This window comes from Melanotaenia boesemani, chromosome 15, assembly GCF_017639745.1.
Source record: "Melanotaenia boesemani isolate fMelBoe1 chromosome 15, fMelBoe1.pri, whole genome shotgun sequence".
Classification (NCBI taxonomy): Eukaryota; Metazoa; Chordata; class Actinopteri; order Atheriniformes; family Melanotaeniidae; genus Melanotaenia; species Melanotaenia boesemani.
The window spans coordinates 27,453,186-27,470,179 of NC_055696.1; the positions used below are offsets into that span (position 1 = coordinate 27,453,186).

Consider the following 16,994-nt stretch of genomic DNA (forward strand, 5'->3'; position numbering starts at 1 on the left):
GAGGTTTTATGATGACAAATCCAGCAGTAATGTCCTTTACAGTTGTTCTCACATTCCAGAGACACTCTAAAGTGGGAGACACAGAAAGTTGTACAGAGTTCTAGTCAGGTCATCTAAGTTTTGTCTGAAAGAGTGTTCGATGGGTTGAAAGAAGATTCCCAAAATAATTTTCCTCCAGATGAACTCAGCACTCTAGCTCCTCACGTCATGTAAGAAAATCATACTAAAGTCTTTTAAATCAGATAACAGCACATTTGTTATTTCTAAAATAAATAAAAACCTTAACTTTGCAAAAGTAAAAAAACATTATATGCAGCGAGTTGAAACATCCTAACTGTATTTATTTACTTTAATAAGCAAAATGTTTTGTTGGTGAGGATAGTAAATGAGTTTACTCCTTACAGAGAGGGAATGCAAAAATTTTACTCACTTCGCAGTAGGTATACACAGTGTCACATATGAAGAAATATATCTCGCCAGCAGCAGATAACCATTATCTGCCACACTCCAAGTTTTTGGACAAATATGGAACTGCAAGAATTCATTCATTCGCAAATTGAAGACTACTAAGCACTGCAGCGCGCACGTATAAATCACATCCTCATTCTTCTAATTCTGGCTGGAGATGTTGAAGTAAATTCTGGGCCATTTTTTATGGACATGAGTAACTCAACAAACAGGCTAACCCAGCTATTGTTTGCTCAACAAAACATGCTCATTACCAAGTGAAAATTACAAACATTGCAAACATCGCCAGGGTCTCTCCAATGATCAGCTTCAGTGGTGCTACCACCACCAATACTGGACAGCCATGGTGCGGCAGCAGCAAATATCTCTGCAGAATGGCTCCAGTTGGTGATGGGCGATGTCCTGGCAGTGGGTCCTGGTGCACGGCGGACACTGCAGTGTGGTTGTGTAACTGGTCAGCATGACAGCAAAGGACCGGGTCACTTTGGCCTGAAATGGACTGTTGCTGGTGGTACCTGACCAGAAATACCTTGGTGAGGACAGACTGATGACGAGGGCTCCTGCAGATCTAGACCTACACCTGGAGCACCAGCGGCCAGATGGGTGTGCTTAGCCACTGTATCGAAGGAACAGCACAGGAACACCCCAAAGACAAAATTTTCTTTCTATGGCAAGTGAATAAGGCACAAGTATCAAATACAGGAACCCTGTGTTTAAAAATAATAGATTTTCCTTTCTTGGGGAAAGACATGATTTTATTTGAATCCTGTGGCTGTCTATCGTGGGCTACCGGCAGGATACATAACTCAGCTGAAACAGCCAGTGCAGGTGTGGAATAATTGCCATTGTGCACCGTTTTAGAGGGGTGAGAGGGGCCGTAGAGACAGAGATGTTTCAAGTCCTTTTTTGCAAGTTCAAGTTAAGTCTCGACTCTTTGACCCTAAGCCCAAGTCAAATCTCAAGTCACTTTTGGTTGTACTGAGTAATCTGCCATGCGATGCCTGTTGTCTGCATTTTAATCTAAGGAATTTAAAACCCATACTCACCCTTTATCTACCAGCATCTAGTAGCAGGACTGATCTTTAGCTTAAACTGAAATACTCCTCCTTCTCTCCTCTGGATGATTTCTTTGCTTTACTGAATTTAGAAAACCTACAGAGGAACATGCAAATTTATTCATATGAGTAAAGTCTCAAGTGCTCTTAACATAACTTATCCAAGAGTTTTTATTGTTAACCAAAATCCATCTGGACCCACTGAGAAATTTAAAATACTAATACTGCAGTTTTGTAGCATTTTTTCCTGAATGTAGAGAGGAGGGTCAGCATGCTGCTCTTTAGTTCAGGATCACCAACTGTCCTGCAGGTTTTATGTTTTCCTGCGGCAACACACCGGATCCAAATGACAACTTATTGTCAAGTTTTGAACAAGCCCTTTTAATGACCCATTAATAATTTGACTTTATGTGTGTTGTAGCAGGTAAACATGTAAAATCTGCAGGAGAGTGGTTCCACAGGTCCACTGTTGGTGATCACTGCATTAGTGCATCAGAAAATTCTAATGTTAATAGAGCTTATAATAACTGTAAAAAAAATCCAAATTTTGATCCAGTACTTGCAGGTCCAGTAAATATTTCTTACATTCCTAAATAAACAACAGCTGTAATTTTCTAATATACAGACCCAGTAAAACTACATTAGTGGGTCTGATCCCAGTTTAACGTAATCATGGCAAAGTTACATTTAATGGAAATTGTTCAATAAATGTCTTGTTCTTTTTCTGAGCAGTCAGTGGAGCCAATTGGATGGAGTTAATATTATTTTAGTACAAAAGTAGTAAAATGCTAACATTTACACCGCTGTGGTTCTAAGCTTGTTGCCAACATAGATGCTAACATTAGCTTCATATTACAGTGACTAACCTCTCTGGGGTGTTTTAAGGTGGATGAAAGTGGATGTGGTGGATACAGCATCCTGGATTTTTAAACCAGAAATATTCCAGTTTTCTGCTCTTATACTGGTCCCTTTATTATAAGTTTTTAATACCCAAAAGTTAGAGGAGCTGTAGCAACAGCCTCATTCACTGGTGCTGTCATTGCGCATGAACTGCGGGCATATCTGTGTGACATGACCTTACCTTACCTTATGTCAATGTTATGTCTAGGGAAATGACAGCATCTGATCAGATCTTGGACAAGCATTGGGTGCAGTATTTTTAGATTAAAAAAGGGCATTTTAACAGTTGACCACTGAGTGTTATTAGCAAAAATGACTAGTTTTAACTTCTCAGAAAAAACCATGAAATGTATGACCTCATATCCCTTAAACAGGAAACAACGCGTTTGTGTCTGTGTCTGCTTTACCGCCGTAGGTGCTGCATAGGTCCAGAGAGGCTCGAGGTGCATCTCTTCCAGACCTGAGGTGCACCCGTGCTACGCAGACAGTTACGTAGCAAGTACTCCCTTTTGATTGGTCGACTTGGGATCACGATTCTGGATTTCTGGATCTTCACGCTGAATTTGTGTAGTAACAGCCATTTTTAAAACAACACCCAATGGATCAGCCTCTCATTAAGTAGATGCGAGGCTGAATGAATTATTTCAATGTTTTCTTCCACAAGCTAATAAAGACACTGAACCATACTGGAAGCTATTGTTGTTTTAAAACAGAAAATACCTACCGGACTGAAGTGAACCATCAAAAGAACTCCAACCTGGAGAGTTTACCGGCCGATACCACCCCTGCTGCTACCTTCAGATTGTAGAAGAAACTGCAACACGACACCAAAATGACGTGCACCCCCTACACTTAAGTGCGAAAGCAAACTCACCAGCGTCTGCTACACCATAACCGACCGCACACAGACCTTAAACCCAGCATTAGTTACACAATATAATTTGCATTTTAGTATTTTTTACTTATTTATTCCCTGGTGTAATGCATTTTATATTGATAAATGTACAGTACTTGTGATCAAATATGTTGTTTTAGGAATTTATGTTTCATCAACCTGCCCAGGGACAACAGATGAAAAATAGCTAATGGCTAAAATTTGACACAGTTACACAAATGTGTTTATCAATTTATACTGTCCCTATTTTAATGAATAAATGAATGAATAAATGAATAAATGAATAAATGAATAAATGAATAAATGAATGAATGAATGAATGAATGAATGAATGAATGAAGAAACTGAACTGAACTGGCGCTTTGGAGAAATACCCATCAGTTGAGTTCAGATAGCTCAGACCAGTTTGGAAAAACTTGGATGTATGTCTTTAGAATAAACTGTATCATGGCCTAGATTATTTGTAAGAACCCAGTCTATGTCATCTTCATCAGAAAGGTTGCTAGGACATCCTGGGGAATTAAGCTAAGCATTAGCTTAGATTAAAGTAAGACTACATAACTTTCTGGTCGTAAAACTCTGTGCTTCCGACTTGTTTTGATGACACATTGACATTATTTATGTACATTCCTGGAACTTTCATTGCCCTGTGGCTTCCTGAGGCCGACAAGCAGCACTTCCAAACTTTTTCCAGTTCTGAACATCATGTGGATGGAGAAGCTGTGTTTGGCTTTGCCAGCAACTGGATATCAACACAATGGCTGTTTGAATGAGCACCATTGCTGATCCATCGAAGAAAACCAAGAGGAAAAGGGGGAAAGAAAGAGAGAAAGTTAAAGAGCAAGAGATAAGACAATACTCAACATGAGACTGTTACTGAATGGACAGAGCTCAGAGAAGAGACAGAGTGTGAAACGGATGCTGAATTAATCTTTGTTTGGGAGTGTAAAACATCTGCCTGAAAAGTTCAGTAGTGATGTTTTAAAATTAGCTCAACTGGCATGTTTTTGCATTGCCACCGCAGTGTTTGACAAGTAAAACAGGACAGCAGAGATGGCTGTTATCGTCCTGTGAAAGAAGAATCGTAGCCAGCTGAAGTAAAGTGATCTCCAAACCTTTAACCAAGTGACCACTACAAACTCAGACATTTGACTCGGCTCCTTTAATCCCTACCAAAGCTTCACAGGACTTCTTTTACATTACTTTTTGTAAAAACCTTGACTCGCTCTCCCTTCATTATGGCTTCTTCAGAAACCCTGAAGTAACCTTGACCATTTTAATAAATTCTGCAGTTGGAAGAACCAAAAATAACTCAAACATAAAGTATCAGAGATCAAGAACATTTTTACTACAAAGGCTCTGGTCTATATTGAGCTAGGTTGACCACTGCTTTATGAATGTAAAATGATTGTAACAAATCATAGCAAGGTTTTTGTAAGTGAACCTGTGGATCAATCATTAACAGGTTCATCACAGAAGACAACTTATGAGCTGAAAGGGATGTCACATGAAACCAGCTGCTGAAGGAAGACCCTTTATCTTCTCAAGACTGTTTGTAGCCACATGGGGAAAATAGTAAATAATCTGTTTTCCTTCAAAATGTTTTGCTTTATACAAAGCTCTGTTCTTTTCTTTTTTATTATCTATACATGTAACTAGTTATTAAATTGTGTGAGATAAAAAAACATGGAATTAGCTCAAATCTGAGAAGCAGCTGCTAAAAATAATGGCATAAACCCATACAGGTTGGAATGTAAAGGTCTCTCTGTCAGGAGTGTTTTGCACAAACTCACCGTGCACAGTTGTTCCTTCTAGCGATCAGATGTTGGCGTCTGTTACCACAGTTCCATAAATCCACTTACTCCTCCCTAACAACCAGCATGTCTTACCTGAGTTCAAAAGGCTTTGATCTCGGCTGCCCATATGAAGTGAACTAAAGGAATAGAGAAATAAAACTTGAAGTAAACACCTCCAAGTATAGATTTTGTGGACGGGAGATTCACATAGAATCTTCAGATTGCTGCAGAAATTGTCAGCAAATATCTTGGGAGGGCACTCAGACTGTGCACAGCGAGGGGCGAAAAGTAGTGATATATATACTTCAAATACCAGCAGGACTTCAGCCAGGATGTGAGCAATACTGGCAGAGACACATGGGCAAACATATCAGACAAGAGGGTATTCACTATATTGTTAAAATAGAAAAACAACAAAAGAACAAAAAAATAATAAATGGCCAGGAGTCTTGCATAATCGCCCCCCCCGGTATGTCTTGGCGATCTATTGCTATATAAAAGATTACATTTTCGGATTCTGAGTGGAAATAAAAACACGCACACCGAAACAAATCATGATGTTTCACAGAATGTGTGAAACTATTACCGTCATGCTCTGTAAGTCATACATATTAATGTGATTTCCAACCCTCTTGTGAGACATTAAGTTCCCAACGAGCCAAAATTCTTCAAGGTCAGATCCATAGATGGAGCACCAGCAGGCTGAAATCCTGACATAATTCACACTGACATGCTGAGGACACTGCGCCAAAACATTAATTAAACACTGTTGTTACTGAAGAACTTGAAAGCAAAGGAAAAATGACATCATGTCACTTGTGTATTGCATTTTCTTTAGTACTTTACATATAATGGGGGAAAATACAAGGGTTTGTTTTCAACAGGATACAGGAAATGTAACAGTGCTCTGTACATTACAATATTATAGTCAGTGTGGTGGTTACGTGGCTCAGCCAACTGAGCCGTGTGTATCGTGCACAGTTCACTGTGGGTGGGTGTGAGGGTGGGGATACAATTCAAAAAAATCTTCATTTACATGTTGTAAGAAGTCTCTATTAGCAGCTTGAAGAAAACACAAAATGAGCAACATGTTACCAAAGCAGCTTTACCACAAAAAGGACATAAAAATGCACAAGGGAGAAGAAGTCAAATGTAAAAAGGTGAGGAAACATGAGATGTGTTATGAAACATGAGAAAAATCAGGAGAACTTTGCATGAAGCTGCTATTAGATACTCTGTTATAAAGGTCACCAGGCTGGGCTTAGCACAGCAACACCAAACACAAAAGATGCAGGTTTTGTTAGGAATTCTACATTCATCCCGAGAGACCATCGTCACAGAAAAACTCACAGCTGGCTGGTATTTTTCTCAAATTAATGGCAGATCTTGGTGATGTTTCTGCTGAACGGTGACGGGCTCAGACTTTCCTGTTTTTCTGTGTCTTCTGCTGTTTAACACAGAACCGACATGATATTTGGAACATAAAGAGGTCATGCAGTATGCCACATCATGAAAGTGCCAATCCAGGATTTAGGTATTAAGTATTATCTCTGGGTCTATTTACATGTAGAGTATCCACTGATGAAAGATCATGACCATTGACCATTGATCATGACCATTGATGAAAGATCATGACCACTTTCAAATACTTTAAAAATTAAAGCCTGTTTTGCCCCAGTATTTACAATGTTGGTGCAATGGCGTAAGCAACAGCAGTATCAAACTTTCAGATATTTTTAACTGTCATATATGATGAACTCGTAAATAAAAAGCTGACAAAAAATTGGTTTAATTCAGTTGTTTTGTCCCATACGGAGTTGATATTTGCATAACAAAGCTGCCACGATGAGAACAGTATTAGAATGGGTCTTTACCGACACTGTGGGGGCTGGAAAAACAGGTTGGGTGGCAACAAAATATACTTTGAGTGACAGCTTTGAGTGACAAGCCGAGCTGATGCTCATTATAGCCAGAGATGGAGGAAGTGACATCTGTTTGCTTCTAGGATCACAGAAATCAGTCAAGTTAACACAAAAGAAAACAAATCCAAGCCCTTCGGATGAACACTGCGGAATTAGAAGAAACTAACTTGGAAAGTTATTTTTCATCTCCTGGTTTGTCTCATTAGTCTTAAAAAGAATTTGTTTCATTTGAGATCAGAGCTGGAATAACATTAACCACCTAGTACTAAAAATGCATACTACGCCAGTGGTTTTCAAACTGGGGGACGGGCCCCCTGGGGGGTGCGGCAACATGATAAGGGGGGAAGGTGCGTGGAATTTGGTAAATTGTAGTGGAGGAGCAAATGTTTTGAAAACTGTGGTTCTTGGAAACGTTCTGGTCTACACTCCAGACCACTTGGTGGCAGCAATGCACAAGTTTGTTTTTGCCAACCACCAAAAAACATCAAGAACAACAACTGTGGGCCAGAGAACAGGTTTACCCAACCAAACCACATCACTGAGAGAAAAAGAAAGAAAGACACATGGAGAAACAGGTATTTGATGAAAGAAGGTGGATATCCTGTTCGTGGTTTTACAGTAAATGTGTAGAAAGACGTTTCCTTATTACATCTCCTCAAGTCAGTAAGCCAGTCCAATTTTTAAGATGAAACCTTTTAGATGAAACATGAAATCCTGCCTGGTTACCACCATCAGAAAATGCAGCTAAATAAAAGACACGTTAAACTGGCCCATTTCAGCCATGTAGTTGGAAAGCTTAATAAATTAATTGTCCAGGTTCTCATATATATATATATATACATATATATATATATATATATATCTATATGCGTGTGTGTGTGGGACTTTAATGTGTTAATTACAATTATTTAATTATAAAACAATTAATACATTCAATCACACTTTGCATTCCAAACAATGCAGAACGTTTGTCAGTGCACGGTTTTCGGTACACCAATTAAATTGAGACACACGTCAGGGTTACTTATTTAGCTACTTTTGTACTATATTTAGTGAGTTTTCAGACCCATTTAGTGACTGTTTCAAAGAAGCAACTAGCAACAAATCTAGCGACTTTTTCTGGAGTTACTGGCATTTACTTCTTCTCAATGGGCAGCGCCTCTGCCCCTCCTCTGTCCATTAGCGCTCCCAGCTGCAGTCAGAGGAGGAGACGTTCACCTCTGCTCAGACTGGACCAGACTGGAAGCTGCTGCTGGCTGGTCCCTTCCTGGCTTATCATCAGATATTAATGCCTATTAATGAAGAGTGTGGACAAAAACATTTAAAAAGTTAAAAGTTCTGTAACATGTTGTAGAATCCTAATCTGAAAACAGCTGGAGCTGCTAGCTGCAGTAGTAAAAATGACACTTCAACTTTAGGTCTGTTCATTTTGTCCAGAAAAAGTTTGAGAACCACTGTGCTACACTAAAGATAAAAAAAATACCTTGAACACTGCTGATATCCAGCAACCTGCTGAGATTTTTTACTTTTACAGGAATTAACACGGCCAGAATTGAAAATGGCATCCACTGCCTGGTGTTGATTTGAGTCGTTCTGATTTGTTACTGAAGCAAAGGCAATCTCACAACCATGTCAAAATAATCATTTTAACTTTGTTAATCCCAGTTGGGAAATTCAGCTCTACATTTGACCCATCTCTAGATGTACTAGAGAGTGGTGGGCTGCCATGTTTCAGTGCCTGGGGAGCAGATAGGAAGCGCCAAGGTTCTTCACAGCCAAGCCCACCTCTGTAACTCCTAGTGGTGGTAGCCTGGTCATCCATCCAGCATGTTTTATTTTTGTCCCAGCAGAAGCTACAAGACTCTGGCCCCATTCATATTGTTCAGTTTGAGGAAAATTTGTGATCTCTAGATGTACGTCCACTAAAATGAATGAACAAAATTGGGAATATGGATATAAAACAATACTGTGACAACATGGGATGGCCAGGATGTAAATATATAAGTCATGGGTGAAAATCAATAAAATATCCAGTGATCTTCTGTAAGGGTGGATTACATTTCCTGCAGAGTTCAGAGGATCTTGTGCTCAGTGAGAATGTTTTCAACTTGTACATATATATATATATATATATATATATATATATTTATATATATAAATATATTTGTATATCATATATTTTATTCTCCCAAAGGGTGGAGGCCAGCTAAACTTGGGGAAAGGAAAATAAAACATCAAAAGATTAGGTCTGTCACAGTCCTGATGCATAGCAAATCCGCATGTTGAACAGTTGAGTATATGTGTTAAAAATTTACACATCTGTCAAGAACTTTCAACCCACTACAAGACTATAAAATTTCCAAGACTTCAACCGGCTTCCCACTCCTCCATCGTGGAGTGAGAAACTGATTTAGGGATTGCGCTGGATTGGCTCCAGTTCAACACGTTATATACATAGAGGAATGTCTGCATGTAAACCGAACATGGCATGCATGTAATGCATGATAACATATTTAGTTTTGTATGTGTGTGGATATTTGTGTACTTACAATATAAACATTTAAAAATTTGGAAAAAAGTGGCCGATTGTGCCTCAAGATCCTCTTTCATGCAAAGACTCTGAGATATTCTTATTTTAGACCTCATGCTGGAGAGCTGCTGAAGAAATTTCCATCAAATGCTCTTTACTACACTGTCTCCAGCCCCACAGTGGTGCGAAAACAGGGCGTCTGCACTGATAAAAGCAGCGAACTGTGACCGTTTTTATAAGGCATTAGATTCTTCAGGAACATTAGGACTAATAGCTGGGCACTATTTTCAACTACTTATGAAATGTTGAAAATGTATGGAATGAACATGAGTACAAATCATGGATGTGCTGCACAGAGAACAACAATGAAGGTTTTGCCATTAAAAGAATGTTTTTTTCCTACTTTGAAAAAAACAAAAGGATTTTTAACACATTTCATGAGAGTCTTTGACAGTTATTTGTTCATCAAAGGCCTCGTTGTTTGGAGTAGGTACAGTACTGCAGAGTCCTGCCGAGCCACTGAAACACAGCCCCTAACTTCTACACACCTGTCCATATCAGGATTTCTCTAGTCAGAACCTGAACATAAAGAGTGTCAAAGCAGCCCTCATGCGTCCATGGCTCAGCTTTCCAAGTGAAACATTTGCTATAGCCAAGATTTACCAAAGTCTCTGGTGATTTAGACCCTCCAGTCAAGTATTTGGCTTCCTTGCTTTCTTTTCAGTGTGAGCGTGTATGAGATTACAGCACTGTGCAAACTAAATGGAACAAATCATAACCAAAACAACAACTGGCCTTTTTAGTCTGTGAGAAGTTATCTTTCACTTAGGTGAAAAAGAGAAAAATAGAAAGGAATGTTTATTTTAGAAAGCTGAGCAGTGCTTCACGATGCACCTCTTTTCTCAGGCTATTTCTTTTATTCTGCGCATGTAATTGTGCAGTTCCTCTGGGTCTTGAAAGCCCATATCCTGGCAAACCCACTGAATGTCCTCCTCATCTGCGATGGGGATGGAGTTGTAGGGTAGCTCCTCTGTGGGAAGGGTGGTAAACGTGGTGAACTTGACTCTCTTACGCTTGGAGGTGGGTGAACTTGCCTCCTCTCCATTCTCCTTTGTAGAGCCCCCAGAGCTGCCATCACCCCGTCCATGTACCTGGCTGTGAACGCTAGTCTGGGAACTGCCACTGCTGTGGTGGTCTCCATGGCAGCAAGTCTGTACACCCTCCAAAGGGTTGCTGGGACTTTCTACCTGCTGCGGCGACAGGTCACACTGAGCTCTGAGTGGCTGGCCGTTTCCTAGGAACACCCAGTGATGGGAATGGTCCATGTTGGCCTGACCCTCAGGTGGGATGCGCTTATGACGATATTTAAGCACAAAGACAATGCAGTTGATGAGAAAGACTAAGATGGCCAAACAGAAGACTCCCAATAGAGCATACATGCCAATCTCGAGGTCTGTCATGCTGCGTGGTGAAGGCACTAAATCATCATCACTAATCTCAGTGGGTTGCTCTTGGTTGCTGCTTGTGGGGAAATTGGTGTAATCAATGGGAACGCTGGCAGGCTGCTCATTAGATGTCTCATATATTCTCCCACCGTTGTTTGGATCAATCATTGGCCGCCTGGTGACGGGTACGAGCTCAATCTCTCCCTCAGTGGTCGTCTCTTCCTCGGAGTCTTCCTCTGGGCCAAAGCGAACCTTGACATAAACTGCAGCAGATGCAATGACACTTTTGCGCTTGGTCTTCTGACAGGCCTCACAGATGGTCATCTCTACTCGCAGCATTTCGCCAGATCCCTCCCCTTCTGCCACCACTACAGGCCAACGCTGCTGAGGCTCCTGGGAAATTGACACAACTTTGTCATCCAGCGCTGAGGCATTGAGGTTGTAATCTTTGGGGTCAAAGTAAGTCAAAGTGGCGGCTGTGTTGTCGCTGAAAATCATCCAGACGGACAGACTGGCCTCCTATCAGACACAAACAGAGAAAAGTACATATTAAATGTTAAGTTTCAACTTCAAAACAACAGGATCATTTAACCTTCAGAAATCTGTTTAACAAGGAAGTAAAGCTTCTCTAGAAGATGCACCTTCTAAATGTTCTCTTTTTTTCTACTGTAATGTGTTCATGGTGAAGTTCAGAAAAGAGTATAATTGATGCAACTGACCGCACTGAGTTAAGATGAATTAAAATGGTTGAGTCATGCCTAAATTCTTTATATAGAAATGAGTGTTGTGATTGGCTGAAACACATGAAACATTAATGAAAATCTAGTTGATGATACAAAAACAAAGGTTGTTCAGTTCTGTGGAAGTTGAAAGCCGATATTTGCTAGGAACACAACCTGAACCCTCTTAGACAAGCTTTCTGTCATTTAACATCCCTTTTTATTGCTAAAACAAAGTCATGTAGTATTATGATTGTAATAAAATAAAATAAAAGCATAAAAATAGCACATATGAATAACAGCTGTAAGTCAACACTAGGTGCTATAAGAAATGTAAACTAACACAAGTAAAAGTATCTTTTTAAATGTGTTTTAGGTAGCATGTCTAACCTGCAGTAGGAGCTCATTCCGCATATTAGGAGCTAAAACTGAATGAGCTTTGTCTCCTCTGGATTTATAAAATGTTTTTGGAACAGTTAAAAGCATCTAGTCAGTTGATCTAGGAGCAACTCAAATGCCTAAAGTCTTTAGAGACTTAAAACCAAAAAAAAAAAATCTTAAAATGGATTCATAGATGAATGGGAAACCAATGAAGAGATGCTAAAACTGGAGTTATGTGCTCTCGTTTGCTTGTACCAGTTGAAAATCATGCAGCAGCATTTTGAACCAGCTGTAGGTGCGAGAGAGAAGCCTGGCTAATTCCAATAAAAACAGAGTTATTTTAGAGCATTTCTTTAAGTCCTCTTCAGGAATAGTTCTCCAGGATTGTTAAAGGACTTTCCAGAGCTTTTCTTTGGATGTTTCTGCCTTCTGTTCCATTTTCTGTCCAGATGATCTCATACTGCTTCAATAATGTTGAGGTCCAGGTTCTGGAGACGATCCATCCCTCCTATCAGACCTGTTGCCACTTCAGTTCTTGTGTCATGTATATATCCTTTTTCCCTTCCTTAAAAATGGCTTCTTGACAGCCATGTTTCCATGGAGACCATTTCTGAAGAGGCTTCAGCCAACAGTAGATGTATCAGCTGAAGGTCCAGAAGCATATCTTAAGTTCTGGTTCAGGTCTTTGCTGGATTTGTTCCTGTTTCTTCAGGACATCACTTTCAGATCCTGTTCATTGGCTGTAGATAGGTTTTAGTCCTGAAAAGTATCCTCAAATGTTTCAAGTACACACTGCACACAAGGTTGCGATATGTGGCCATAGCACTATCACTGCTGCTACAATTGTGACAAACGATATTATCAGGGCCTTAGACAGAAAACACTGTGCTGAATTATTTATTGATCTTTCTAAGGCGTTTGATTCAGTTGATCATGATTTGTTACTAACCAAATTACAATCAACTGGTTTAAGTTTGAAGGCTGTTGCATGGTTCCAGAATTATCTCTTAGATTGTTCTCAGTGTGTTTATGCTGAAGGTTATACATCTGAATCTCTAGAGATAGCCAATGGTGTCCTTAAGGTTCAGTCTTGGGTCCCATTTTGTTTTCTATCTTTATAAATGATTTAGATAAAACATTCAAGCAAAACTACAATTATATGCTGATGATACAGTGATTTACACCCAAGCTTCCACCATTGCAGGAGCAGTACATGAACGTCATGCTGCATTACAGGCATTGCAAAATACATTGTTGAGTCTAAAATTGGTTTTAAATACACAGAAAACAAAGTTAATGGTCTTTTCAAAAACTCGATCACAGCTGCTTGACAATTGTTGTATCTCGTCTTTAGATGGACAATCCATAGAGAGAGTATTTTCATACAAGTGCTTGGGTATATGGACTGATGATAACATCTCCTTCAATGTACATTACAACTTTAGTCAAAAAGCTTAAAGTAAAACTTGGCTTTTATTTTAGAAACACATTTTTAGCGCTAAAAAGAAACTTGTGGAAGCTACTTTTCTGTCTGTGATTGATTATGGTGATATATTGTACATGTATGCTGCATCCTCAATCTTACGTCATGTTGATTCAGTGTACCATGCCTCACTACGATTCATTACAAACTCCAAGTCCCTCACTCATCACTGCATTCTTAATGTTTTTGTTGGTTGGACATGTCTCAAAATTCATAGACAACAGCATTGGTATATTTTCATTTATAAAGCATTACTTGGCAAACTTCTGCTATACCTCTGTAACCTCCTCTCTGTTTGCTCTAATACCTATCAGTTACGCTCCTCAAAGTGGTTACTATTTAATGTTCCCAGAGTTGCAACAGAATTGGGAAAAACTGCATTCTCCCATTCAGCACCTTCGGGATGGAATAATCTGCAGAAAGAGCTTAAACTAGAAACACTTATGTCCATAAATGAATTTAAAGCTTGCATGAAGAATGTGGTGATGGAGACATGTGCTTTTTTTTTTTTTTTTTTTTAAGATGTTTTTATGACTATGTATTTGTTGTCTTATTATGAAAATGTAAATTGTTATAATATGTATCCTGCATTTACTTTGTGGTTTGGCTGCTACCTTGGCTAGGTCTCTCTTAAAAAAGAGATTTTGAATCTCAATGGGACCTGTTGTTAAAATAAAGGGTAAATAAAAAAAAGTCAAGTTTTAAGCTTTTAAGTTTTGTGAATCACCTTGTTGCTACAAAACTTTTTTGTATGAAACTGTTAACTTATTTTTTTTACAGATGCACAGTAAAAATTGGGAATAAATAAAGGGACAGGCTGTTATAACAAAAAAACTATAACTGTATCAAAAGTATTATATATTATACACTTACATGATCAGAATCTTTCTTAAAATTCTGTTGTATAAAACTTGAGATGTGTTCTGCATCCCCATTGTTTTGCAGTTAAAAAGTCTTTAAGGAGTAATTTTTAAAGGTTTGCCTTCAACAGTTTTGCAATCCATGTATAAAAATGGTTGGACTTTGTTTAAAGGTTGAATAACTATTTTCTCTCTGCTCAATATGCTAGGCTTTACAGAGCTGAATGTTTTTCCACCCCAAGTTTTCTGTTGTGCACACACCACTGGTTAATTCAGTTTTAAGTGGCTTAACAAACAACAATAAAAGTCTTCAGAAGAAGGTCAAATAGGTCAAAGGATTAAGACGAAGTGAAAAAACATCCAACGTCCAAAGAAAACCCTTCCAAAGACCTTCAGAGAGACTATTGCTAAAGACCACTTCAAAAGATAAACACAGTCTGGCTGTTTGGAAGCAAAATATAAAGAAATTAAATGCGGCTTGACATTTTTGCACAGTACTGCAATATGCATGGAGAGTTTGTGCTGTTATGAAAAACAAAGCCTTTTAAAGTTTTAAGATCCTACCTCCTATGGCTTCACAGTGTACTGTCCACTGTCCACCATCAAGCCCACACACAGCTCTCAGAGAGTCTTTTCTTCAGTCATTAACAGGCAGCACAGCTAAAGAAACATTTATAATCTTAAACCAGACTGCATTTTGTTTGCTCCATTAACTTGCAGCTGACACGGAGCAGCCATGCCCCCTCATGGTACAGGATACTGGTAAATTAAAAACATACTTTAATTAATTCACTAGCATTTTTCACCCTCTACAAATTCCAGTTTCCAGCCATGTATCACGGCTCAGTGGAAACTTGAGATGACGGTTCTGTTTCTTTGGCTGGGAAAGCAAACCAGACGGTTTGTATCAGACTTCCTGAAAGACTTGAGGCTTTAAAAACTTTACCTTGTATCAGTCATAACAACATTTCAGTGTTGCACATATCATATTCTTTCATGGCATTGCCCATAATTTGAATATGTTTCCAACTGTGCCTGCCTTTGAAGTCCTGGACCTGCTCCAATCCCTAAATCTCCAGAGCATTTGTAAAGCATCCGTGGTACCCCATTCACAGTGCAAACCTTGACACGCACAGAGATAGTCTACCTCTGATATGTACACGAGCAAAACCACTTTCAAGCATGGTGGAGGAAGAGGTGGTGAAGGAGAGGTGTGGTGCTGTCCTGAAAGCTACAACACAGGCTCGTTCCACAGCACAGACAGATAAGGCTCCCAGCAGCAGCAGCAGCAACAGCAGCAGCATGTGCTTCGAATGATGAGTCTGTCTCTTTGTATTTGCTCTGCACGATGGTCTCATTTTGTATTTTCTGTCACTCCTCACCGTCTGTACTCCCCAGTGAAGAGATTGGATAAAATGCCTCAAACTCTACGTGGTGTTTACCTGACAACTTTCATCTGCTGCAGACTGAACCACAACATCAGTATCCATGTAATCAAGGCAGCGTTTGACAGTCTCTTCTGTTCACAGCTTGCTTAAACATCGGTTACCAACCAAGAGGACAGATGACAGAGTCGGAGCATTTTGTTTCAACAACTGCCCAACAGTTTTCAGCCGTTTAGAGCAGATGCACATTCACTTTCCTTGCATGAAAAAAATCCATTTGGTTTGGGCTTAGTGGAAGACTTGGAAAAAATGTGCCAATATTCCACCAGGAGGCAAACCCTCAGTCATCTCAGCATGACGGCAGGAAGACAGGCCTCGATATAAATAAGACTCTAAATGTGCCATGTTTGTTTTTAGGGATGAATGCAATGCATACATTTCCATAAGATAGCAAATGTGATTAAGTTTCTTGTCTTTGATTTTGCCACATTCTCCGATTTGGAAGCTGAACATAAACAGCTTCTGATCTAAAATATGCATGAGTAGTTTAAATATTTGCACCATCGTGAAGAAGGTTCAGAAAAATCCTGCCAAGTTGCTAATTTAAACTGCAACAGTGAGGATATCACCTGTTAACTTTGGTCCAGGAGTAAACCTCCACCTTCACCCAAACCTTTACCTCCACCTGGCTCTGCCTCCACCTTCACCTTCACCTGGCTCTACCTCTACCTCTACCTAAACCTTTACCTCCACCTGGCTTTGCCTCCACCTTCACCTAAACCTTTACCTCCACCTGGCTTTGCCTCCACCTTCACCTAAACCTTTACCTCCACCTGACTCTACCTCTACCTCCACCTCTGATCACCAGCTGAGCTTCTTCTTCCTGCTTCACCCACTCAAATCTGTTAATCTGGTTCACTCAAGTCCACCCTCCCTATCCCTGTCTGACTGTCCATCCATCCATGCATCCATCCATCCATCCATCCATCCATCCATCCATCCATCCATCCATCCATCCATCCATCCATCCATCCATCCATCCCCTCCTTCGTTCCTCCAACCTTCCATCCTCTGTCACTGTCATGTCTGTCGTCTCCCTTCATCTCCCCCCCTTACTTGTTCATCCTTTAATTCTTCCTCCATGCACCCTCAACC

At 39.7% G+C, this 16,994-nt stretch overlaps 1 protein-coding gene across 2 annotated transcripts in view; it reads right to left on the reverse strand.

Annotated features, from left to right (window-relative positions):
- Nucleotides 1-5,930: 5,930 nt before the first annotated feature.
- The window catches only part of tmem132e (transmembrane protein 132E), a 505,320-nt gene continuing 494,256 nt past the window's right edge, over nt 5,931-16,994 (reverse strand). For both annotated transcript variants that reach the window (XM_042008262.1, XM_042008261.1), the window contains 2 exons: nt 6,731-11,530; nt 5,931-6,692 (listed from right to left, as the gene is read on the reverse strand). In XM_042008262.1, the coding sequence (XP_041864196.1) occupies nt 10,469-11,530 (1,062 nt within the window). In that variant the 3' untranslated portion in view covers nt 5,931-6,692; nt 6,731-10,468. The remainder of the gene's footprint in view (nt 6,693-6,730; nt 11,531-16,994) is intronic.